The sequence below is a fragment of the Hemiscyllium ocellatum genome, chromosome 47, assembly GCF_020745735.1.
Source record: "Hemiscyllium ocellatum isolate sHemOce1 chromosome 47, sHemOce1.pat.X.cur, whole genome shotgun sequence".
Lineage (NCBI taxonomy): Eukaryota > Metazoa > Chordata > Chondrichthyes > Orectolobiformes > Hemiscylliidae > Hemiscyllium > Hemiscyllium ocellatum.
This window is the reverse complement of record NC_083447.1, coordinates 6,552,962-6,578,091: the sequence shown is the minus strand read 5'-3', so window position 1 is coordinate 6,578,091 and position 25,130 is coordinate 6,552,962. Positions and strand designations below refer to the sequence as shown.

General features: G+C 41.7%; 1 protein-coding gene across 1 annotated transcript in view; it reads left to right on the top strand.

The window, feature by feature from the left end:
• The window catches only part of LOC132836598 (NF-kappa-B inhibitor beta-like), a 32,056-nt gene extending 13,012 nt beyond the window's left edge, over positions 1 to 19,044 (top strand). The window contains exons 5-6 of the mRNA XM_060855983.1: positions 8,346 to 8,591; positions 15,209 to 19,044. Of these exons, the coding sequence (XP_060711966.1) occupies positions 8,346 to 8,591; positions 15,209 to 15,244 (282 nt within the window). The 3' untranslated portion in view covers positions 15,245 to 19,044. The remainder of the gene's footprint in view (positions 1 to 8,345; positions 8,592 to 15,208) is intronic.
• The last annotated feature ends 6,086 nt before the right edge of the window (positions 19,045 to 25,130 follow it).

Genomic DNA, 25,130 nt, shown 5'->3' with positions numbered 1-25,130 from the left:
CAAAGTTTTACAGTGTTCTGCACACTTTGCTCTACCACTCATCTTCATGTCATCCGCAAACTTTGACACACTACGTCTGGTCCCCAACTCCAAATCATCCATGTAAATTGTGAATAATTGCAGTTCCAACAGTGAACCCTGAGGCACATCACTAGTTACTGATGGCCAAACAGAAGGGCTCTGTCCTTGGGCCTCTACTGTTTGTAATTTTTATTAATGACTTGGATGAGGGGATTGAAGGATGGGTCAGCAAGTTTGCAGACGACACAAAGGTTGGAGGTGCGTTGACAGTATAGAGGACTGTTGTAGGCTGCAGCGGGACATTGACAGGATGCAGAGATGGGTTGAGAGATGGCAGATGGAGTTCAACCTGGATAAATGCGATGTGATGCATTTTGGAAGGTCGAATTTGAAATCTGAGTACAGGATGAAGGATAGGTTTCTTGGCAGTGTGGAGGAACAGAGGGATCTTGGTGTGCAGGTACATAGGTCCCTTAAAATGGCCACCCAAGTGGACAGGGTCGTTAAGAAAGCATATGATGTTTTGGCTTTCATTGACAGGGGGATTGAGTTTAAGAGTCGTGAGATCTTGTTGCAGCTCTATAAAACCTTGGTTAGACCGCACTTGGAATACTGTGTCCAGTTCTGGTCGCTCTATTATAGGAAAGATGTGGATGCTTTGGAGAGGGTTCAGAGGAGGTTTACCAGGAGGCTGTCTGGACTGGAGGGTTTATCTTATGAAGAGAGGTTGACTGAGCTCGGACTTTTTTCATTGGGGAAAAGGAGGAGGAGAGGGGACCTAATTGAGGTGTACAAGATAATGAGAGACATAGATAGAGTTGATAGCCAGAGACTATTTCCCAGGGCAAAATGACTAATAAGAGGGGTCATAGTTTTAAGCTGGTTGGAGGAAAGTATAGAGGGGATGTCAGAGGCGGGTTCTTTACACAGAGATTTGTGAGAGCATGGAATGCGTTGCCAGCAGCAGTTGTGGAATCAAGGTCCTTGGGGACATTTAAGAGACTGCTGGACATGCATATGGTCACAGAAATTTGAGGGTGCATACATGAGGATCAGTGGTCAGCACAACATCGTGGGCTGAAGGGCCTGTTCTGTGCTGTAATGATTTATGTTCTAATAGCACTCATTTATCCCTACTCTTTGCTTCTTGTTGGTTAACCAATCCTCTATCCATGCTAATACATAGCCCGTAACACCTTGCATCTTTATCTTGTGCAGCAGCCTTTTGTGCGGCACCTTGTGGAATGCCTTTTGGAAATCTAGATACACATCTCCTGGGTTCCCATTGTCCACCGTGTTCGTAATATCTTCGTAGAATTGCAGAAGATTAGCTAAGCATGACCTGCTCTTCATGGACCCATGTTGTGTCTGTCCACAGGGACAATTTCTATCTATATGCCTTGCTATTTCTTCCTTGACAATAGACTTGAGCATTTTCCCCACTACAGAAGTTATGCTAACTGGTCTATAATACCCCATCTTTTGTCTACCTCCTTTTTTAAACAATGGCATCACATTTGCAAATACTTGGAGGCCTCTTAGCTCATTCCTCCTTGCTCCATGTCCTTAGCAGATTTTGCCCTAGTGCACCAGCCATCTCTCCATCCAGATGCACCACTTGCATCTCATAGGAATACCAGTTAAAAACAAAAGATATGATCATATCACTCAGAAAGAGTAGATCAATCAGCCCCTCAAACCTGCTCCACTATTCAGTAAGTTCACATCTGAATTTAACTTCAACTCCACATTTCTATCTATCTCTGATAAGCTTACATTCTCTTGTTTGCCAAGAATTTGTCTAGTTCTGCCTTAAAAATATTCAAGGACTCTGCTTCCACCACTTTCACAGGAAGAGAATTCCAAAGACTCAATCTTCTGAGAGAAAAACATTCACCTGATCTCTGTTTTAAATTGGTGACCCTTGATTTGTAAACTGTGGTTCCTATTTCTAGATTCTCCCATGAGAGGAACCATCCTCTCCATATCTACCCTTTCAAGTTCCCTCAGGATATTGTATGTTTCAATCAAGTTACCTCTTATGGTTTTGAACTTCAGCCCTTTCCTCCCACATTCCTGGTTGAACTGCCTTCAACATGTTTATAATTTCCTTAAATAAGGAGACCGGGGGATCCAAGATGGCGGCGACCCAGCAAGACTGAGTCCACAGTGCTCTACCCAAAACTTGGGAAAAGTGGGCTATCCACCCCCACCACACTCACTAAACCATTTATAATAGTTGTTAACCTTAAATAGTTACCTGTTAGTACATTTAAATAGTCTAATACTAGCTGGAAAATGAGTAAAGGGAAGGGAACAGGCGGCTCTAAGAAAGCAGGGACCCCTCCCCCACCCTCTCCCTCTTCAGCTGCAACAAAGGTGTCTTCAGCTACTTCAGGAGATTTACCAATGAAGATGAGCTTTGAGGAGATGTTTGCCAGGTGGGAGGCGAAGATTGATGCTTTTATCGATGAGTCTCGGCAGAGCAGAGAAGCACTATCAGCCGAGCTGCAGAAGCAGGGCAGAGACATTCAGGAATTGGAGTGCCGAGTCAGAGAGGTGGAGTCGAAGGCCGCAGCCTCAGAGACTGGGATAAAATCAACAGCCGACCACATCCGTTTTCTCGAGAATCGAGTCCAGAACCTAGAAAACCACATTGATGACCTCGAAAATCGATGTCGTAGAAAAAATATTCGGTTGTTGGGCCTGCCCGAACAGGAAGAGGGAGGTCAGCTGACAGCATTCTTAGAGCATTGGCTGCCACAACTTTTAAATCTGCCTGCTGGATCAGGCCAGGTAAGGGTAGAATGGGCCTACTGGGTCACAGTACGTGGGCCCGGCTCAACCCAGCGCCCACGCCCGGTCCTGTTCCAGCTGCAGAGCTATAGGGAGAGGCAGATGCTCCTGGAAGCCTCAAGAAATCTGGGAAAAGATCCCCAAGCTATGACCCACAAAGGATCCAGGATCATGCTGTTCCAGGACTTCTCCCCAGCTTTGGTCCGAAAGAGGAAGGCATTCGATGAGGCGAAGAAGCGTTTAAGGGACTTAAATATCCAGTACTCCTTACGATATCCAGCGACGCTACGCCTTAGCCACGAAGGATCCATATATAACTTCGGATCACCGGAGAAGGCTAAGGAATTCTTGGACTCTCTTAAATAAACTGTAAGAGATTGTGGACGCTAGTCTGCCTTTCCCATTATTTTGGTTTACATCCCTTCATCTTTTCTTATCTTTCCCCCTATGTGTGTATGTATATATATATATATGTTGGGGCGTTTGGTTAATGTTGATGGGGAGAGGTGGTTACCTTATTCTATTTTACTTCTGTTTTTAGGAGCGGGGTTGTTTTTCTTTCCCCTGTTATTTTGTGGTATTATATTTAAGTATTACATGTTGAGATTGTAATCTTATAGTTATATATGGTATTAATATTCCCAAATATATTTAGATGTGGGTGTGGGTGGGGGTGGGGTGTTCACTGTTAACTCTAGCTTTATATTATATTTGAATTCTCCTCATTTTATTGAGGAACACCTGGGTCAAGGGTGGGGCACTGGTTGGAAGAGGGTAAGATGGACTGTGGGAGAGGAAGTGACGCTCCCTGGGAACAAGGGAGAAAATCTCCAATTCGGAATGTTTTATATTTTTTATACTTAGAAAGAGTTTTTTGTTATATTGTTTTGAGTGTATCAGAGAGTCTTTACTTTTGTAAATCTTGTATGCTCCATGCTCGGGATGTTCTAGATAGGGTTTCCCCTCCCGAGGGGTCTCGGATCTGTCCAGATGATTATGGCTGAACAGTCGGTTAAGTGGTGCACCTGGAATGTCAGGGGGAGTAATTCGCCAGTTAAAAGGAAGAAAATATTATCAAATCTTAAGAAGGAGAGAGTTGATATAGCTCTCCTACAGGAGACACACCTGTCGGATAAAGAACACTTAAAATTACGACAGGGCGGATTTGATCAGGCCTTTTTTTCCTCTTTTAATTCAAAAAGCAGGGGAGTCGTTATCCTTGTCCGGAAGAACTTCCATTTGAAAATTCTAAATCAGATAAAAGACGAATCTGGACGATATATTTTGATTAAAGCCCTCATAAATGGAGAGGAATATGGGATCTTAAATGTATACTGCCCCCCGGCACACCCCTTTAAATTCATAACGGAAGCTTTTTCAAAACTGATGGCCTTTGGTGCCCGTCATACAATTATAGGGGGAGACTTTAATTGTATTATGGATCCGGAAATAGACAGGATTCCCAAGAGTGCCGCTGGAGTATCTCCCAGATCTAGACAACTGGCGGACCTGAATAAAGAATTAGGATTGGTAGATGTATGGAGATGTCTCCATCCACAGGGTAGAGATTTTTCTTTCTACTCTAATCCACATAAATGTCACACAAGAATTGATATGTTTTTTGCCCCATCGATTTTTCTAAACTCTATAGCAACCTGTAAAATAGGTACTATAGCAATCTCTGACCATGCCGCTGTATACATGGAAACTAAGGTAAAGAACAATGGGACATCTGCTCGGCATTGGCGTATGGACCCCTTCCTGATAAAAGATAGCAAATTTTTAAAGTACTTCTCCCAAGAACTTAAAACTTTTTTTAGAAATTAATACTGGTACGGCTAGCAATCCGTCAATGATGTGGGAGACCATCAAAGCTTATGCACGAGGTTTGATCATCTCCTATTCAGCGACCCAGAGGAAAATGAAGGGAGAGCAACAGCGTCTGCTCGAAGCTCGCCTAAAAGCAGCCGAAACAGCATACGCTGATAGACCTTCTATCACAAAATTGCAGAGGATTACAGCTCTTAGGACAGCTTTAAACACCGCGCTTACTCAAACGGCTAAAAGGGAAATATTATTTGCGAAACAAAGATTATATGAATATGGCGACAAACCGGGTAGATACTTAGCATTTCTTGCAAAGAAAAAGAAAGCCCCTCAAACTATTCCGACCATCAAGGAAAGTACAGGTACCCTGACTCATGATCATAAAAAGATCAATGCGACCTTTAAAGAATTTTATTCTGAACTATATAGATCGCAGGATTGTGAAGATAGAATTAGGAGGATGCAGTCATTTTTTAAAAATTTGACCTTCCCGGGCCTGACTCCGGAACAGGTGTCGGCCCTAAATACCCCTTTAACAGTCCAAGAAATACTTGAGGCAATTAGGCAACTTCAGAGCGGAAAAGCACCGGGCCCGGATGGTTTTCAAGCTGAATTCTATAAAGAATTTACAGGAATATTGGTTGACCCACTTATGGATATGTATAATTTTGCGCATAGTCAGGTCTGTCTCCCGCCCACGCTGAAAGAAGCAAATATTTCTCTTATCCTCAAAAAAGGAAAAGACCCAGAAGATTGTGCATCTTACAGACCAATATCCTTACTAAATGTAGACTTTAAAATTCTCTCAAAAATGTTAGCACTAAGACTAGAAAGGGTACTGCCATATATTATAAAGGAGGACCAGACGGGATTTATTAAGGGCCGCAGATCATCCAATAATATCAGAAAGGTCTTGAATATGATCCAAGCCTGTCATCAGGGAAAGATACCAGGAGTAGTAATTTCATTGGATGCGGAAAAGGCATTTGATAGGGTTGAATGGTCATATTTATTTTACACATTGGAAAGGTTTGGCGTTGGACAGGTGTTTACCAAATGGGTTTCAACATTGTATAATGACCCCAAAGCAGCTGTTATTACTAATGGGTTAAGATCGGATGGCTTCAGTGTGGGTAGGGGCTGCCGTCAAGGATGTCCTCTCTCACCATTGTTGTTTACACTGATAATCGAACCATTAGCGGAAGCCATCCGGACTGATCCTAATATAACGGCCCCGAGGATTGGTACAGGTAAACACAAAATTACCCTCTATGCAGATGACGTTCTCTTATTCCTCAGTAATCCTTTAATGTCAGTGCCTCGTCTAATTCAAGTTATTAATACATTTAGTGCATTCTCGGGCTATAAAATTAATTTTTCAAAATCGGAAGCCATGCCAATGGGTGGTCTGGCTATGATACCCCACATAATGGACGGATCCCCTTTTCCCTTCCGTTGGTCCCTGGAGGGCTTCTTATATTTAGGTATTTTTATCACGCCACTATTTGATCAGCTGTATAGGGCTAATTTTGTACAATTAATGGAAAGGATAAGGCAGGACCTCCAGCGATGGAGAGACCTTCCGATTTCCTGGCTAGGGAGAATAGCATTAATTAAAGTGAATGTTCTGCCCCGTCTCTTATATCCTATGAGAATGCTCCCGCTGATGCTACCAAGGCTAGCCCTACGTAAATTATATGGCTGGTTGGGCTCCTTTATTTGGAACCATAGACGGCCCCTTATTAAGCTGAAGAAGCTACAGCTTCCACAGGCAAGGGGAGGACTGGACTTCCCAGACTTTAGGAAATATCAGTTAAGCTCCCTACTAAGTTACATAGCTGATTGGGTTTCATCTGATCCACAATCAATTTGGCTGGATATCGAAGCCTCCCAAGTAAAATACCCACTTATTAACCTTTTATTTTCAGATAAGAGGAAAATCATTACAGACCACTGTAAAAATCCCATAATATTAAACACAATTAAGGCCTGGAATATAATGCGGCAAAATGAGGGTAACTCACATAAAACATCCCCCCATGCACCAATAGTAGGCGCATGGGGATTCCAACCGGGGATTACAGATGCCACTTTTAAACTCTGGAGATCCAGGGGCATCTCATGCTTAGGGGACCTATTTAAAGATGGGATCCTGATGTCCTTTGAGCAGCTGCGTCTGAAATTCGGAATACCTAATGGGGATCTCTTTCGATACTTCCAAGTTCAAGATTATATACAGAGGAAGACTACATTAATAGATAGTCTTTATAAATCAGACAGAGAACGTAATGTCTTACGACCAGCGGGGGCATCCTCCGTTAGTACTATATACCATTTGCTACATGATGGAGTCTCAGGAGACATGGATGACCTGCTTAAAACATGGGAGCAGGACTTGGGGCTAGAAATCTCTGAGGATATGTGGAATGACATTTGGGAAAATGCTAGAAGAATTGCTATCTGTAACAGAACTCAGGCTATCCAACTAAAGATACTTCATAGGGCCCATATAGCTCCGGCTCGACTGGCAAAATTTAAGGCAGGAGCATCTCCAATGTGTCCTAAATGCAAAATAGAGGTGGGTACTCTTGTACATTGTCTGTGGACTTGTCAGAAAATCCGCAGATACTGGACTAAAGTGGCAAATACCCTGACAGAAATTTTAGGAACGGAAATTAGGGTGACCCTGTATCTCTCCTTTTGGGCTTTTCGAACCTCTCATCTCTGGATATGCATGGGAAGAGACTATTTTCTATTCTCTCTTTCTGTGCAAGGAAAAATATTTTGGTGAACTAGGTGGCTGAGGGCCCCCCGGACTTTCAAATTGGCACAGATTAATTATGGAATATATCCCCCTTGACTTCCTCACAAATATGGTGCACCGAAAGACTGAATTATTTTATAAAATATGGCAGCCCTTTTTGAATTATATAAATGCAGATATTTTGGCTATCCTAACAAGGGCTTTTATTTAGTGAAGATTTCAGACCGGGCTGCTCCGGGGCCCCTTGGGAGAGGAATCCTGCGCGAATACGGGTTTTATTATATTTGATGTTTATACATTCCAAGCATGTAAGAGACTTAGGTATACACTCTGGTTAGTTATAGGTTAGATTAGTAGAAAGTTGAGTTTTTTTTTTGTATCTTTTTTTGTTTCTTTTTTTTTCTCTTTTTGTTTTCTTTCTTTCTCTTTTCTTTGTTCAATTATGACTATTGTATATATGATTTAATTGTACATCAATGTTTGTATTTGAGAGTTTTGTTTATTTTTGTAAATTTGCAAAAATGTTAAATTTCAATAAAAATATCTACAAAAAAAAAATAAGGAGACCAGTACTGAACACAGTGTCAGCAGCTGTGTTCTCACCAGTATTCAACTTTCTTTGCAACCCCAAAAGATCATTCAAGGATTTCAAACCCATTAGTTTTGCAGGATCTTCTGCGTGCAAAACTATTGCCATTTTTGTATCCATGACAACATTCCGAATGACATGCTGCTACCTCTCATCATTTACTTGTTGGTTATTATAAAGGTCCTCAGAATGTTTCTGAGCAATGATGCATGGGTGGCAATTGCTAAATTTTTGTATGTGTGCACTGGGAATTACTGAGAAACCCTTTGGAACTGTGTGAACTAAGAAGCTGGTTACCCACTTGTATTTGTGTTGGGTCTATGAAACCTTTTATCTCAATCTTTTTAGGAGAGGTCAGCAGGCCGAACTGCTTTACATCTGGCAGTAGAGGAACAAAATCAGCAAATTGTCAAACTCTTGCTGGACTGGTGCGCAGACGTTCACGCTCAGATGTACAGTGGCTATACACCAATTTGTCTGGCTGTGTGCAGGCCTAATTGGAGCATAACGCAGATGCTCAGAGACTATGGCTCTTCAGAACCAGATACAGATGAGGAGTCGGAGGAGAATGAAGAAATTGATGAAGATGGCATGGTATGTAAAGCTGATGAAAAGAGGCCTCGTCTAAAACTCGATGTATGAGTGAATATTGGACGTAGCTTGGCTGGGGTGACATAAGAGGATGTGTGCAACTCCATTAAGGAGGAGTTTTCTTATTATAAACTGAATTTTGTTCATTTCTTGGTCTCACCTTTTTCCCAGAAAGTTGTCTGCCCTAGATCTCCACCTTTGTCCTGTGCTGCGCTTAGACATTCCACATAGACTAACTGAAGCCAGTCCAATACATATGTCATCCATGGATGTAGGTTTGCTTGCTGAGCTGGAAGGTTTGTTTTCATTGTTGGTATTTGCAAGTAATGCATTTGCTTTCTCAATTTAGTCTCTATGAAAACGAACCTTCCAGCTCAGTGAGCAAACCTACATCCAGAACCTCAACCTGAGCTACAAATCTTCTCAAAACTTGCGAATATGTCATTTATTTCCTCTTGTCTTACTTGCTCTATACATTTCAATTGATTTTTTTTTTGCTTCCACTATCTTTCAATGCCTATCGATTAAGCCATACAGTCCTCTGAAGCTATGGCAACTTGCATTGTTTGTTTTAATGATGTTACCAGAATATTGTATCTTCTCTTTGATGTTGTGCACCAATTTCATTTTTCTCCAACTGTTTCCAACATGGGCGAAGACAGCCTAATGATATTATCACTGGAATATAAATCCAGAGACCCATGTTTAAATCCTGTCACGGCAGATGGTGGAGTTTGAATTCAATAAAAAACGAGCTAAGAGTCTAATGATGACTTAAATCCTTTGCCGATTGTTGGGAAAACACATCTAGGTCACTAATGTCCTTTAGGGAAGGAAACTGCCCTGCTGTGGTCTGGTCTACCTAGCAGTGTGATTCACTTAATTACCCTCTGGGTAATTAGGAATGGGCAATAATTGTTGACCTAGCTGGCCATGCCCTCATCTTTGAATGAATTTTTAAAGTATTTTGTTGAGAGTCCTTTATTCTATACAGGATATGCAGAATATTCTGTAAAGCACATTTCAAATGTATCAGTAGTCTCTTTGTTGTCTATGTCTCTCGGGCATATAATAAAAATGGATTGGGGACCTCATGTGATGCAGTGTAGTGTCCCAACTCCCTGGACCAGGACATAAGGGTTTGAGACCCACCTGTTGCAGAGCTGTGTAATGACATCTCTAAACAGGTTGATTAGAAAAATTGGTTCATTTGTTTTTAAAAAGATCGATTTACTTTGGTGAAATTGTACTTTCCAGTGATGGAATATTTATTTTCTCTCTATACCTCAAATTGAAAGCATGTTCTGTGGTTCACATTCTTCATACTTGAGACTAGGCATTGTCAATGTGCTTAGCAATTAGAATCAGCATATACAGCGTGAAACAGGACCTTCGGCCCAACAAGTCCACACCGACCCTCTGAAGAGTAAACCACACAGACCCATTCCCCCTACCCTATGACCCCACGTTTACCCCTGATGAATGCATTTAACCTGCACATCCCTGAACACTAGAGGTGATTTAGCATGACCGATCCACCCTAACCTGCACATCTTAGGACTGTGGGAAGAAGCCAGAGAAACTCACGCAGACACAGTGAGATTGTGCAAACTCCACACAGACAGTGGCCCAAGGGTGGAATTGAACCCAGGTCCCTGGCGCTGTGAGGCAGCAGTGCTAACCACTGAGACACTGTGCTGCACTAATCGTCTTGCCGTTCGAGACATTGCAAGACAAGCCCAATCTGGATTTACCCATGACATTGGCAAAGTTTTGAACAGTGTTCACCAAATAATGATCGGAGGCAGTAATCCTACCTTTTTTTTCCATCAGTTATAGAGCCGTATTTGCCTTCACTGAACAGATTAGGGGTTAATTATATGTACTGTGGTTTATCAGCCTACATACACCATAGAATACCTGAAGGAGGCTACTCGGCCCATATCTGGTGCTTTCTCTTTGAAAAAATATAATTAATTGATTCTGTCATCTTGTTCATTTCTGTAGCCCTCCCACATTTTGTTTCTCTTTTATGTATAAAATTGTTTGAAAGTTTTAATTCTGGCCGACCTGTTATAGGAAAGCTGCTAAACTTGAAAGGGTGCGGAAAAGGTTTACGATGTTACAGGGCTTGGAGGGTTTGAGCTATAGTGAGAAGCTGAATAGGCTGGGACTATTTTCCCTGGAGATCCGGAGGCTGAGGTAATGGTTAGGGTCAGTTGTCAAGGTCCTTTGCCCAGGAGAGGGATGTTCAAAACTCAAGAGCATAGGTTTAAGGTGAGAGGGAAAAAGTATAAAAGGGACCTAAGGGTCAACTTGTTCACATAGAGGTGGTGTGTGTATGGAATGAGCCATCAGAGCAAGTGTTGGAGTTTGGGACAATGGCAACAGTTAAAAGGCATCTGGATGGGTATATGAATAGGAAGCGTTTGGAGGGAAATGGGCCAGATGGGACTAGATTAATTTAGAATATCTAGTCCGCATTGGCAAGTTGCACCGAGGGGTCTGCTTCTGTGTTATGCAGCTCTATGACTCTATATAGTATCTGCTTGCAACACCCTTTCAGGTATTTCATTCCAGTTTATTATAACTTGCAACTTCTTTTAAAAAAAATCTTCTTCAGCCTTTCATTCTTTTGCTAATTATGTTAAATCTGTGTTCTCAGGTTCCTGATTCAATTTCTAGTGGAAATGATTTGTCTCTAAACTTGAGCTGATCGAAGACTGCTGCCTGTAACTGAACTCCCATCCAATCTTTTGTACCTTTTCCTCAGAACTCCTGATTTTTTTACTGATTAGAAATATGTCTTATCCTTGAATACTCTCAACAGCCCTGTTTTTGCATCCCACTGTTGTCCAGATTTTCACAGATTCACCACCACCTGAAAGTAAAGGTTCCTCCTCATCTGTCTTAAAAGAATGGCCCCTTACTCTGAGATAATGCCACCTGGTCCTAGACACTCCCACAAGGAATCAGGGTGAAAGTGAGGACTGCAGATGCTGGAGATTAGAGCCAAGACTGTGGTGCTGGAAAAACGCAGCCAGTCAGGCAGCATCCGAGCGCAGGAAAATAAACATCATCAGGATTGGTGAAGGGCTTTTACCCGAAACGTTGATTTTCCTACTTCTCGGATGCTGCCTGACCGACTATATTTTTCCAGCACCACACTCTTTGCACAAGAGGAAACAATCCATCAGCATTGACCTTGTAAAGCCATTCCAGAATCTTATATGTTTCAAAAAGATCTCCTTTCATTCTTCTAAACTTCAATGAGTATAGGCCCAACTCTCCTCGTATGAAAATCCCACAGGCACAGGATAAATGTAGTGGACCTTCTCTGGACTTCCTCCAATGCCTGTACATATTTTCCTTAGATAAAGGGACTGGAATGGTTCAGGGTTCAAGGTAAAAACCAGAAGAACTGCAGATGCTGTAAATCAGAAAGAAAAACAGAAATTGCTGGAAAAGCTTGGCAGATCTGGCAGTATCTGTGGTGAGAAATCAGAGTTAAAGCTTTGGGAGAAGTGACCCTTCTTCAGGTTCTGAATTTGTTTCAGTGTCACAGATGTTCAATGTTTTTCTAATGCTGTTTCATCTAGAGTCAGCTCCATGTCTATCTCTTGATTTTAGGTACCAGTAACTCTCACTGGGTCATTTTCCCTCCCGCTGTTTTAGATGCTGACATCGAATTTCCTGTTCCTTGGATGCTGCCTGACCTGCTGTGCTTTAACCAGCAACACATTTTCAGCTCTGATCTCCAGCATCTGCAGACTTCACTTTTTACTCATCAATTTAGAATGGTGTACCATAGAATGAGTTGGGTGGAGGGGATAAGCTAGCAGATGAGGAATATTTGGAATACTTGGAAACCAAATGCTTCCTACAGCTTTCTTTATTTGCTGATGGTAAAAGGTTAAAATGTATTCCAGAGAGTTCGTTCTTGTCTACTTTTGGACAGTAGAATTCCAGAGCCCAACTACAAGTGCAGCATTTTTCTATTTCTTTGTTCTATCTCTGATTTTTGGATTGTCTGTTTGTTCTAAAGTAAAATCCTCTTTCACCACGGACTAAACATCACACCCTGATTCCCCTTGTGGGAGAGTCTAGGACCCACAAGCTCATTACCCCCCAGCATTTCAGCTACAGTCACCCCATTTATCATGTACATTGTGAATGCGATGGAAATAAACTGTAGTTACCTGCATCAGTATTTTTTTGTTTTTAACAGTTGTTGTTGCAAGCTGAGAGTGCACAAGTTGGGCACAGAACTGGGTATCATTGTACAATGATATTGAGACAAAGGGTGTTTTAACTGCTGCTAAACAGCTCAGGAGATGGTGGCATTGTGGTATTTTGTTAATCCAGAGACCCAGATAATATTCTGAGGTAATGTTCAATCCAGATTGAAATCCTGCAGATGGTGGAATTTGAATTCCGTTTCAGAAAAATCTGGAATTTAATGATTACCATGAAACCATTGTTAGTTGTCAGAAGAATGCATCTGGTCCATGAATGCGCTTTAGGGAAGGAACCTGCCATCCTTACAAGTGACTGCAGATCTATAGCAATATTGTTGACTCTTGTCCCACGTAAGCCAAACCAGGTAAGTCATTAATGGGACATTAGTGACCATTTGTGAACCAGATGGGTTTTTACAATGATCAACAGTGGTTGTCATTATTCCAGATTTTCAAACTTCACCATCTGCAGGATTTGAACCCATGTCTCCAGAGGATCACCAGCCCAGTGACTACTGCTGTACCATCAATTCCCCTATGTTGTTGCACATCCCTAATTGCCCATGAGAATGTGCCTTTTGAGCCAATATATTCAAAGTGGTGTAGGTGCACTTTCATTGCTGTTAAGAAAGCTTTCCAACATTTTCACCCCTGTGACAGTGACCAAAGGGTGATATAGTTCTAAGACAATGTGTTCTTGAAGGGACGTTTGATTTGATGATCCAATGCATCTGCTACCCTTGTTCTACTTGATGATGGAGATGGTAGGTTTATTAGGAGCTGTGGAAGGAGCCTGGAGAGTTACTACATTCCACCTTTTATATAGTCATTCTACCTGAGATCATCCAACTCAGAGATTCGGGATTGAACCAGCGGCATTTTTTGGCTCTCTGACCTGGGAACAATGTACTTAATTCAATAAACAATAGGTGCAGGAGTAGGCCATTCAGCCCTTCGAGCCTGCACCGCCATTCAATGTGATCATGGCTGATCATTCCTAATCAGTATCCGCTTCCTGCCTTATCTCCATAACCCTTGATTCCACTATCTTTGAGAGGTCTATCCAACTCTTTCTTAAATGAATCCAGAGACTGGGCCTCCACTGCCCTCTGGGGCAGAGCATTCCACACAGCCACCATTCTCTGGGTGAAGAAGTTTCTCCTCATCTCTGTCCTAAATGGTCTACCCCGTATTTTTAAACTGTGTCCTCTGGTTCGGCACGCACCCATCAGCGGAAACATGTTTCCTGCTGCCAGAGTGTCCAATGCTTTCATAATCTTAGATATCTCAATCAGATTCCCCCTCAGTCTTCTAAACTCAAGGGTATACAAGCCCAGTTGCTTCAGTCTTTCAGTGTAAGGTAATCCCTCCATTCCAGGAATTGACCTCGTGAACCTACGCTGCACTCCCTCAATAACGCTGATCTACTGTGACAGCACATGATGAGGATGTGAGGAGGGAGAGATGAGAGGATTTCTGACTTGGTGGTTAGAGTGTGGATCTACAAATTGCATTGTGAATCCTAAGCTGGCAGTAATAAAAATCAAAAGGCTTTTTACCAGAATTGCTATTCATTGATCACCTGGTAGGGAAAACCAGAGTGTAAGGATACCTGACTATGACTTGCTTGGTCTTGAGTTTGAGTCAACGAACAAAACCTGTTGGCAGTTTCACACTTGAAGCAAACTCCTTCTTTTGAGGTACTGCTGGAAGTGGAACCCAGTGAGAGGATCACCTTCCAAAAAACGTGGCAGTTTTTTCAAAGCCACACCTGAGAAGTGCAGCCTTCACAGTCAATACAGACAGTTGTTTTTTAAAAAATGACCTTACTTGTTTGTGGACCTTGCGCAGTGGTTAGCCATTAATCCTTCTGTCAGACATTTCAGCTCTTTCAAGCACTGCTCTGGCTGCAGACAGATCACCAAATGGATCAGTCATTTGGTGATCCTACTTGTTATATCTCTGAAATCCTTGAACTCTTTGTGTTGTATTCTGAGATTGAGACGATTTGTAAGTGATGAGATTATTTGTAGGGGTTAGTGAATTGGTAGATTGAAAGTTAAATCACAAAGAATTAATGAAGAGATCAGGAAGTCTTTGTTTTGTACAGAAGCTGGTAAAGTATTCCTATGCACTGTGATGTATGGAAAATCCATTCATTATTCTAAAAATGAATTAACGCAGTTACTAATAAACAAGAGATAGTAAAAATTAGAAAGTGACTGAGATTAGACCAAGTAGTATATAGTAGAAGAATGTCAGTGCAGAGTTGAAGGACCGAATGGCTGTTCCTGGAATGTTAACTACAACTCAGTGAAGTAACCTTTCACAAATGTTCTGATCTCATTAATGTTTTTCCCTCATTCTCTTTTTGTTTTGTAGGGCGAGTACGATGACTTTGTGGTGCATGGATGTTAATAGAAGATCAGAAAATTCTGATGTCCTGCTGTATTTAAACATTACAGTTGAAGCATTAAAGTGGTTCAACTCTACTACTGCAAAGGAGCACCATCATATAGTCATTTTCACTGTCTTGTAGCCATGTATTGAGCCAATATCTAGGAGTAGTCTTTATAACCTAGTGTCTACAAATACAGATTTTTGGTTTGTATAGAACTGATTGCCACTCATGTAAGTCAAAGGGGGAACCCAATGTAAAAATACCAGTCATGTGAGACATACAGTAGGTCCTGAAGTTGGGAAACATAGGGTGAACGCAGTGTAATCTGGCAAGGAGGGATACGCTTGGCAAAATTCAGGAGGATGTTTTAGTTCTGATTGTTAAACTTGAATATCGCTGGTGGGTTTGGTGCTGAGGACTGGGGTATGGTTAGTGGTGGGGGGATGTGGAGCAAAGGGACCATCACCGTTTTTTAAAGTTTGTAGCTCTACTGGCTCTCTACACTGCAATCAGCCTTTTGCCTGGAGGTCTTGTTAACCCATAGCCAAAGGCTCCAAAGTGACATTCTTAACTAGAAATAAGAGGCTCCAACATGAGTTTCTTTTTTAAAAAGACGCTTACATGTCTCCTTTGTTGCAGTTGCCTTCCCATCCCTGATAGAATCAAAGCTTTTTCGTGCGTGTCTGTTTGGAAGATTCCCAAGGTTGACTCATAAGCAAACTTCTGAACTTGAAGTTGCATGAATACTGAATGGGTTTCTTTTCTCTGGAAGAAGTGACGTTTTAGTTTTGGTAACTCAGTAAACGAGAGTAGCAGGGAGCTGGAAAGTATTAGTTAGCTACGTTGGTTGGATAGCAATACAGAGTGATGCTAACAGCATGTGTTCAATTCTCGCACCAGCTGAGTTTACCACAAAGGATTCTCCTCAACTTGTCCTTTCACCTCTGTAATGAGAGAGCAACCCTATGGAAGATGGTTCTCTTTCACTGGATTCTGCCTCCAGCAGTATTTCATAGAAGAAACAGTCAAAATTGGGAAGATTAAGTTGCAGCATATTGGATTGCACGAAGTGGATTAAGTGACTTGTTGGAATGCAGTCTCTGGCCAAATGAAACTCACTGTAGGATCACATCATTCACAAAAGTTGGAGGCAGTATTAGGGAGTCAAATGTTAAAATTACTTTTTGTATGTTAATTTCAGCTGTAATGGATAACAATAGATTCCATGAACTCAGCAGAGGAGGGTGAAGAGAAGAGGCACATGAATAAAGCTGAAATGCAAAACACATTTTCTGGTTTCATAAAAGTAATTAGCAATTCATGCAAAAAAAATGCACAGCCCATGTATTTCATGGTCATTGTTTCAGTACATTTACATTTAAAATACTAATATTTCAGAATGTCTGAACTCCAGCTTTGCAATAGTTTGATGAGTTGATATGAGTGGTCAATCCCCTTCTGCAAGCTGACAGGCATAAGAGTGTGCGATAGGTCATTCAGCCCATCAGACCTGCTCTACCCTTTAATGCAATCGTAGCTGATCAAATACTTCAGTGCCTTTTACCCACACGAGTCCTATAACAATTGATGCCAGAAATCTTTTAACTTTTAAACATTATTGATGGCTAAGCCTCCACTACCCTCTGAGTAGAGAATTCCAAAGATTCTCAACCCTCTGAGTAAAATATAAAATTCTCCATATCTCAGTCTTAAATGGCATTTCTTTATTTTTAAATTGTGGCCCTGGATTGCATGCTCCCCAGCTTCCCTGCATCTACCTGTCAATTCCTTTGTAACTATTTTGTCGGTTTCAATGAGATCACTTCTGATTCTTTGAAACTAGAGAATGCAGCCCAGTTTGCCCAATTCTTCCTCAGTGTTAAAAGGATTCTGACTTCTAAAGCTGATGTCCCATGTTGCCGTTGGGAGACGTCTATTCATTTTGTCCCCTGGAGGACTGGAGAGAGAAGTAGTCTGAAGTTTGAAGGTCTTTTTCCTGGTGACAGGAGTACTTCACAGCAAAAGAAATACTGGTCTTAAAAGCCCTGTTAGCCCAGTTTTGAAAATGCATAGACCTTGTGAGCAAAACTGGACACTGCAATAATCTGGTTAATGACTGTAGTGTTTGAAAAAGCTGTATAGTTTGGACTTTAAAATCTCCTTGTTCCACCCATCCATCTTTTGCTGAGAAAATAACCTGGAAATGTGGCATCGTAAAGTCTCAGCCTGATTCTTTTTATAAAAATTATTTTGTTGGACACCTGAATCACTGGCAGGGCCAATATTAACCGTTCAACTGAGTGGAGAGGGCAGACAAGACTCGAGCCGATATCACTGGGTTTGGAGTCTTATCTAGGCCAGTTTGGTAAGGAGAAACAATGTCCCCAGGGTATTATAATGAAACAACGGGAGTGCAAATGCTGAAAATCTGAAGCAGGATCACTGGACCTGAAATGTTAACTCTGCTTTCTCTTCATGGTTGCTGTTGGATCTGCTGAGTTTCTCCAGCAATTTCTGTTTTACTTTTCCCCAGAGCATTAGTCTGAGCAGTTTGTCACTCAGTCACTCCTGAGCTCTCAATCTCTCTCTCTCACACACACATTCTCTCTCTCACATACACATTCTGCCCCAAAACCAAATCTTATTGGCTGTGACAAGTGTTTTCACGCTTGCTGGCTGGATAGTAATGTTTGATCGCCAACAGTTTGTTTCTTAGCATGACTTTTTTTTTATTGAGTACATGGTAAAACCAATTCAAGCTTCACATTGAGAAAGACTATTCAAGTTAAACTCCTCAAGCAATGATAGTGAATAAGATTCACCCTATTCAGTCATTTGTAGGAATTTGATTCTTTAAATCCCTCTTGAAATGGGAAACTAGTATGGTATTCATCTTGAAAGCAGCCCTTTATTGTTAGAAGAAATCTTGTTTGTGCATCTTTTGTCCACTTTCCTGTCGTACTGATATCTGGTCACAATTTCAACATTGAGGTTGAAGCTACCTGTAAAAACATGTGGAATGGGAATCATGTGAACAGTTGCCTGCAGTACTGTAATTGTAGACTCTGGCCATGAAGGTGATGCTGGTTTTAGAAGGCTCTCATTCGTTTGCAATGTTCTGGCTAATCTATCAGTATCAGTTAAAAGCTATCATGAAAATATGGTCCTTTTTTTTCTACAGTTATTCTCCATTACAGCATTTTTTTTAAAACATTACCTATGTACAGAATGTCTGGTTTGGTTTTGATGTTGAGATATTGAATGATACGTTTTTGTCATGCTTTGTGTCATGTACGCACCGCTAGAATGCAGCAATGTTTTTCTTTCGAGTCTACGATTATGGCTTTGTTGTTAAACATTTTGTTGAATTGTTTTATTTTAATTGTATCATACATTTTCTTGTAGCTGCATACTGGGATTGCTAGTCAGTGCTTTGCTTGCCTTGAAGACTGATATTAACCACTGAAGATAACCAGCACTTTTTCTCTTTCTACAAAAACTGACAAATAAATATTTACAAATATAGCTGTAAAACTTGTTTTGATGCTGTTAGGTTTGAACATAATGAGCATTTTTTTAACTTTTGGTTTCGTAGCGCTCTTGTTAGCAAGGGCAGTTGTGTTCAGACCTCACAGCTTTTAGCTCATAATTGAGGCTGACATTTTGTTTGTTCGTTATTTTTGGAATGTGAGCATTGCTAGCTGTTATATGTTACCTGACCTGTTTTTTGAGGGCAAAAGAGAATAGACTATATTGCTGTGAATCTACATCTGCAATAAATCAGGGAAAGGATGGCAGATTCCCTTCCCTAAAGGTACTTCAATGTAGTAGGTTTTTACAGTTTTCTTCAGCACCCAAGCTCTCAGTTCCACATTTATTGTTTGAAATGAAATTTACCACCCGCCACAATGGGATTTGAATCCTTGTACTAGATTATTAGCCTCAGGATAACTAATCCAGTGACATTACCACAAAATCACCATATCCCTGCGGCTCTTCCATACAGCACTGAGAGAGTACCGTGCTATCAGTGTTTGCCAACTGGTGATATGTGATTACTGGACAAATCAGACTGCACGTTGCAATTTAATTTGATAAATCACTTTTTATTTGTTGAGGTGATCTTTTACTGAAAAACAAGCATGCAGTGCTACTGATTTGGTTTTAACAATGAGACCAGTTTATTGTGCAAAAGAAAAGATAGAATAAACTAAGCTATTTATACAAACAATTTGTAGCACAATTTTCACAAAAGAATTTTTGCAAAAGCACAAAAGAAAATTTTCAAAACACTTCAGAATACAATGTTCCATGTGTCTCAACAACATCACTTTACAATACTCAATTATTTGAGAGAATTCCCTTCTCTATCCCATCTATAGGTTTAACTGAATCATAGCTTTTAATTCCTGGTGTTGAGAGTTTGATAGTTTCTTCCTTGAATATTCATATCGCTGAGCTTACACTTTCTTGGCATCAGATAATGTCTTCAGGGAACTAAACAAACACTTCTGGACCTTTTAAAACTAAACCTTTACGCTGAGGTAGTATGTTCCTATATTTCTGATCTAACTCCTTGCTCCAGGAGAACTATGTTCTTAGATCTAACTTCAACTAGGACTGAGAGAACTAAAATCAAAACTGATCTTTGTAATTGAAAGCAAGCTAATGCTCGTTGTGGGCGGCACGGTGGCACAGTGGTTAGCACTGCTGCCTCACAGCGCCTGTAGACCCGGGTTCAATTCCCGACTCAGGCGACTGACTGTGTGGAGTTTGCACGTTCTCCCCGTGTCTGCGTGGGTTTCCTCCGGGTGCTCCGGTTTCCTCCCACAGTCACAAAGATGTGCGGGTCAGGTGAATCAGCCAAGCTAAATTGCCCGTAGTGTTAGGTAAGGGGTAAATGTAGGGGTATGGGTGGGTTGCGCTTCGGCGGGTCGGTGTGGACTTGTTGGGCCGAAGGGCCTGTTTCCACACTGTAAGTCTAATCTAATCAAAATCTAATTAATCTAATCTAATATTCATTCTGCATGTAAAATTCTCTTAATGCAAACAAATTTCTATTAATACTCTTATACTGGTTTCAAAGCACCATTGCTATCTAAAAACTGACAACATAGTCTTTAAACTCCCTCATATATACAGACCAAAAACCAGCATCTAAAATAAATGATGTTAAAGTATGCAAAAATGCAGACCTTATATCATGCACGTTAAACTGAGGTCTGCCCTCAGAAAAATACAAATAGTTCCCAATTTCAAGCAAGAGTAAGGGAGTTCTCTGTATTCTGATCATTCTTTGTCCCTCAATAAAACTACATTTTCTAATCAGTTATCCCTCTGCCTATTTGTGAGAGCTTGCTGTCTGTTGTCCCAAGACTTGGATAACATCCAGGCCACGAAGCAGTAATTAACTTTTACACCAGGCTGGCCAAGTAGTGATCATCTCAAAACAATAGAGAATCTAACCATCTGTCTTTGATGTTACCTTTTCTACATTGCCCACAATCAACATCCTGAGTGTTGTCATTAATCAGAAATGGAACTGGACCTGCTGTATAAATTATGGTGATCTTAGATGTATATAAAATCATGAGCACATGGATAGGGTGAATAGCCACGGTCTTTTTCTTAGGATGGGAAAGTCTAAAACTAGAGGGCATAGATTTAAGTTGTGAGAGGCCAGATTTATCAGAGAATCCTTAAAGTATGGAAGCAAGATCTTTGGCCCAACAAGTGCACACAGACCCTACGAAGAGTAACCCATTCTCCTACCCTTTATTTAGCCCTGACTAATGCACCTAATGTACACATCCCTGAACACTATGGGCGATTTAGCATAGCCTGCAGATCTTTGGATTGTGGGAGAAAACTGGAACAGCCAGAGGAGATCCACACAGATATGGAGAGAATGTGAAAACTCCACAAGCACAGTTACTTCAGGCTGGAATCGAACCTGGGCCCTGGCACTATGAGGGAGCAGTACTAACCATTGAGCCACCGTGCCGTTCCAGTGAAGAACCCAAGGGATATCTTTTTCGCACGAGATGGTGTGAATATGGAATGATCTGCCAGAGGAAGTGGTGGAGAATGGTACAATTAAAGTACTTAAAATACATCTGGATGGGTATATGAATAGGAAGGGTTTGGAGGAATATGGGCCAAATGCTGGCAAATGGGACTGGGTCAGATTGAGATGCTTGGTCTGAATGGAAGGGTCAGACTGAGGGTCTGTTTCTGTGCTGTATGACTCAGCTCAGAGACTAGGAATCCAGCAGTGGCTAACTCACCTCCTGTCTTCCTAATGCTTGTGCACCACTGAAAGGTACAAGTCAGGTGTGTAATGGAGTAGGCAACTCTTGCCTAAATGGGCACAGATCCAGCAACATCCATGAAGCTCAACAACCACCATAACTAAACAGCCTGCTTAAGTGGCACTGTATTCACCACCTTCAACATTTCCTACCTTCCCAACCAATACAGTAGCAGTGGTATTGTACAGCAATTTACCAAGGGTCCTTCAACATTACCCCAATCTTTCCTCATAACTGCAGTTTCTCATCCCTTAACCTTTTAAGCTTCCCCGCATCCTCTCCAATGCATTCACATCCTTCCTAAAGTGTGGGGCCCAGAGGTCGATCTAGTATTTCACTTGAGGTCTAACCAGTGTCCTATGTAATCAATGTAATCTCATTGCTTTTCTACTCTGCCTCTAATAATGAAGCCTCAATATTATCTCTGCCTTTAGTCATTTTAAGCACAGCACCAAACTGTTTGGTGCAAAATGGCTAAATATGCTGGATAAAAGATATTTTGAATGGTTTAGAGGATGCGGTAGAGGCGGGTACCCCACTTTGCCTGAGTCTTGGGCAAAGCACTAAAGACTCAGACTTGTTGGGTCACCACCATCTTGAATCTACCCCCTCCTGAAATCTTTAGTGAGCTAATCTCCCCTTGACCTCCTTCCTACCACAGAGCTCCTGTATTGTTCCTCCTGTTCCCTCTCCCACCCCACTTCCAACAAATCAAGATCTCTGACGTACCTACTTCTCTCCAACTCTGAAATGTTAACTCTGTTTCTTCCACCCAGGTGCTGCTCTGGTTTTGTCTGGCCCTTTCATTATGTTACATTAAGGAGGATTTTTTTTAATTCCAAAGTTCAAAATGCTGAGGAAATCTGGTTAGTTCAATCACCAGAGATGAGTGGAGGCTGAGGGGTGACCTTACAGAGGTTTATAAAACCATGAGGAGTATGGATAGATTGAATAGCCAAGGTCTTTTTCTCAGAGTAGGGAAGTACAAAACTAGAAAGCAAAGGTTTAAGGTGAGAGGGGCAACTTTTTCATACAGAGGGTGGTGCGTGTATGGAACAAGCTGCCAAAGGAAATGGTGGAGCAGGTACGATTACAACATTTAAAGGGCATCTGGATGGGTATGTAAATAGCAAAAGTTTTAGAGAGATATGGGCCTAGATTAATCTAGGGTATCAATTTAGCAAGGACAAGTTGGACCAAAGGGTCTGTTTCCATGCTGTGCCACTCCATCTGATATCTGGCATGGAGAGGGATCCTAGAATAGAATCCCTACAGCGTGGAAGCAAGCCATTTGGCCCACCGATCCTCCCAAGAGCATCCGACTTAGAGACATCCTATCCCCACATTTCCCATGGCCAATCCACTTGACCTGCACATCTTTGGAGGAAATCAGAGCACCCGGAGGAAACCCAGGCAAACACAGGAAGAATGTGCAAACTCCACACAGACAGTTACCCGAGGCTGGAATTGAACCCAGGTGCCTGGTGCTCTAAGGCAGCAGTGCTAACCACTGAGCCCATCTCCCCCCCCGCCACCATTTCATGGCTGGGACGTTACTGTAACCCCTCAGTGAGAATTGGAGGGCTCCGGGAGAAGGCTGGAAGAGGTGGAGAGAATGGTGGAGCTAAGTACTGTCTCTGAACTTGTGACCCCACACGTGTTCCTGACCCCAACATGGGAGAAACCCTGAACTGGGGTTTCCTTAGTCACTTCTACATTGTCAATTAGGAAATGGGCATGACTCAAAATACTTTTGATAGAACACAAATATTTGATGGATGAATTGCAAAGGGATGTTTTACTCCAGAAACTGAGTTAACGCCATACCTTTACAGACTAGACAAAAACAATGGTAACAGGCAATGATTAACCAGTACAAAAATATTCCAATTTAGAGAATATACTTTTAACATTGGAATGTCCCACATACCATTGGGAGCTGTCAGTCAGTGATTAGACAGCAAGAAATTTTAAAAACTTTTTGTTTTCATAATAAGAGAAATACTCTTATTTTGAAAACAGTGGGAGGCATTCCAACGAATGACATTTACTGTTATTATACTAGTCACAAATGTAGGAGATTTCCATAGATTGTAGCCAGCATCTAGGGCAGAGAGGACAGGATTCACTTAGCAACCTGTTTAAGTCACTCAGAAATCTTGATTTCTCCTCAAATGTTGAATAACCGGTTGAACTGAGTTGCTGTTAAAGAATTGCAGAGTGGAAGCTTGTATCAGCCATAATCCAGGTGTGACTGAGGTTTATATAAAGAAAGGGAATCAGGCATGTTAAGAAGCTGACAGAAAAAGGTGGATTGTACCCATTAAGCTTGTCTCACTGGGCGCCAAAGCATAATGTCCGACTGCACTTTATTTATTTCTTTGTCACCTCCCCCAAACCAATCATTTCAAACTTGAGAAAAGGTGAACTTTTACAGATCTCTCACAACCTCAGGATGTCCCAAACCACTTCATGGCGAGTTTGTTTCGATCTGGACGTGTGGTCACTGTTGCAATGTAGGAAAAGGTAAAAATTACCGTAGCCCCAGAGGATCATGGGGCTGCTCTCATTAGAGACAGACAACTGCTGCCGAGGGTAATTGTGCCTCAGACAAGGGATAAAGTCTGTAGGAGGGTTGGTTAGCTCAGGTAGCCGTGATACAGAGTGGCACCAACAGCGCAAGTTCAATTCTCACACCGGCTGAGGTTATTAGGAAGGTCCTGCCTTCTCAACCTCACCCCTCACCACGATTCAATTCTGTCTCTAATGAGACAACAGCCCTCTGGAACTATGGTGACTTTACCTTTAGTGTAGGAAACATAGTCAAAAAGGAATGCTTATGCTCGAACCGTCAACTCTCCTGCTCCTCAGGTGCTGCCTGACTGGCTGTGCTTTTCCAGCACCACACTCTTTGATTCTAATCTCCAGCATCTGCAGTCCTCATTGTCTGCCAGTGTAGGAAACATACACAGCAAACTTCCAAAACCAATACTGAAACAGAATTGACTATGTAATCTATATTGTGAAGAATTAGTGTTAGTCAGGATGAAAGTCCTGGTTAAATAATGCAGTGGAGTCGCAGGTAGATAGGATAGTGAGGAAAGTGTTTGGTATGCTTTCCTTTATTGGTCAGAGTATTGAGTACAGGAGTTGGGAGGTCATGTTCCGGCTGTACAGGACATTGGCTGGGCCACTGTTGGAATATTGCATGCAATTCTGTTCTTCTTCCTATTAGAAGGATGTTGTGAAACTTGAAAGGGTTCAGAAGGGATTTACAAGGATGTTGCCAGGGTTGGAGGATTTGAGCTACGGGGAGAGGCTGAACAGGCTGGGGCTGTTTTTCCTGGAGTGTCGGAGGTTGAGGGGTGACCTTATAGAGGTTTACAAAATTATGAGGGGCATGGATAGGATAAATAGGCAAAGACTTTTCCCTGGGATGGGGGAGTCCAGAACTAGAGGGCATAGATTTAGGGTGAGAGGGGAAATATATAAAAGAGACCGACGGGGCAACTTTTTCACGCAGAGGGTGGTACGTGTATGGAATGAGCTGCCAGAGGAAGTGGTGGAGGCTGGTACAATTGCAACATCTAAA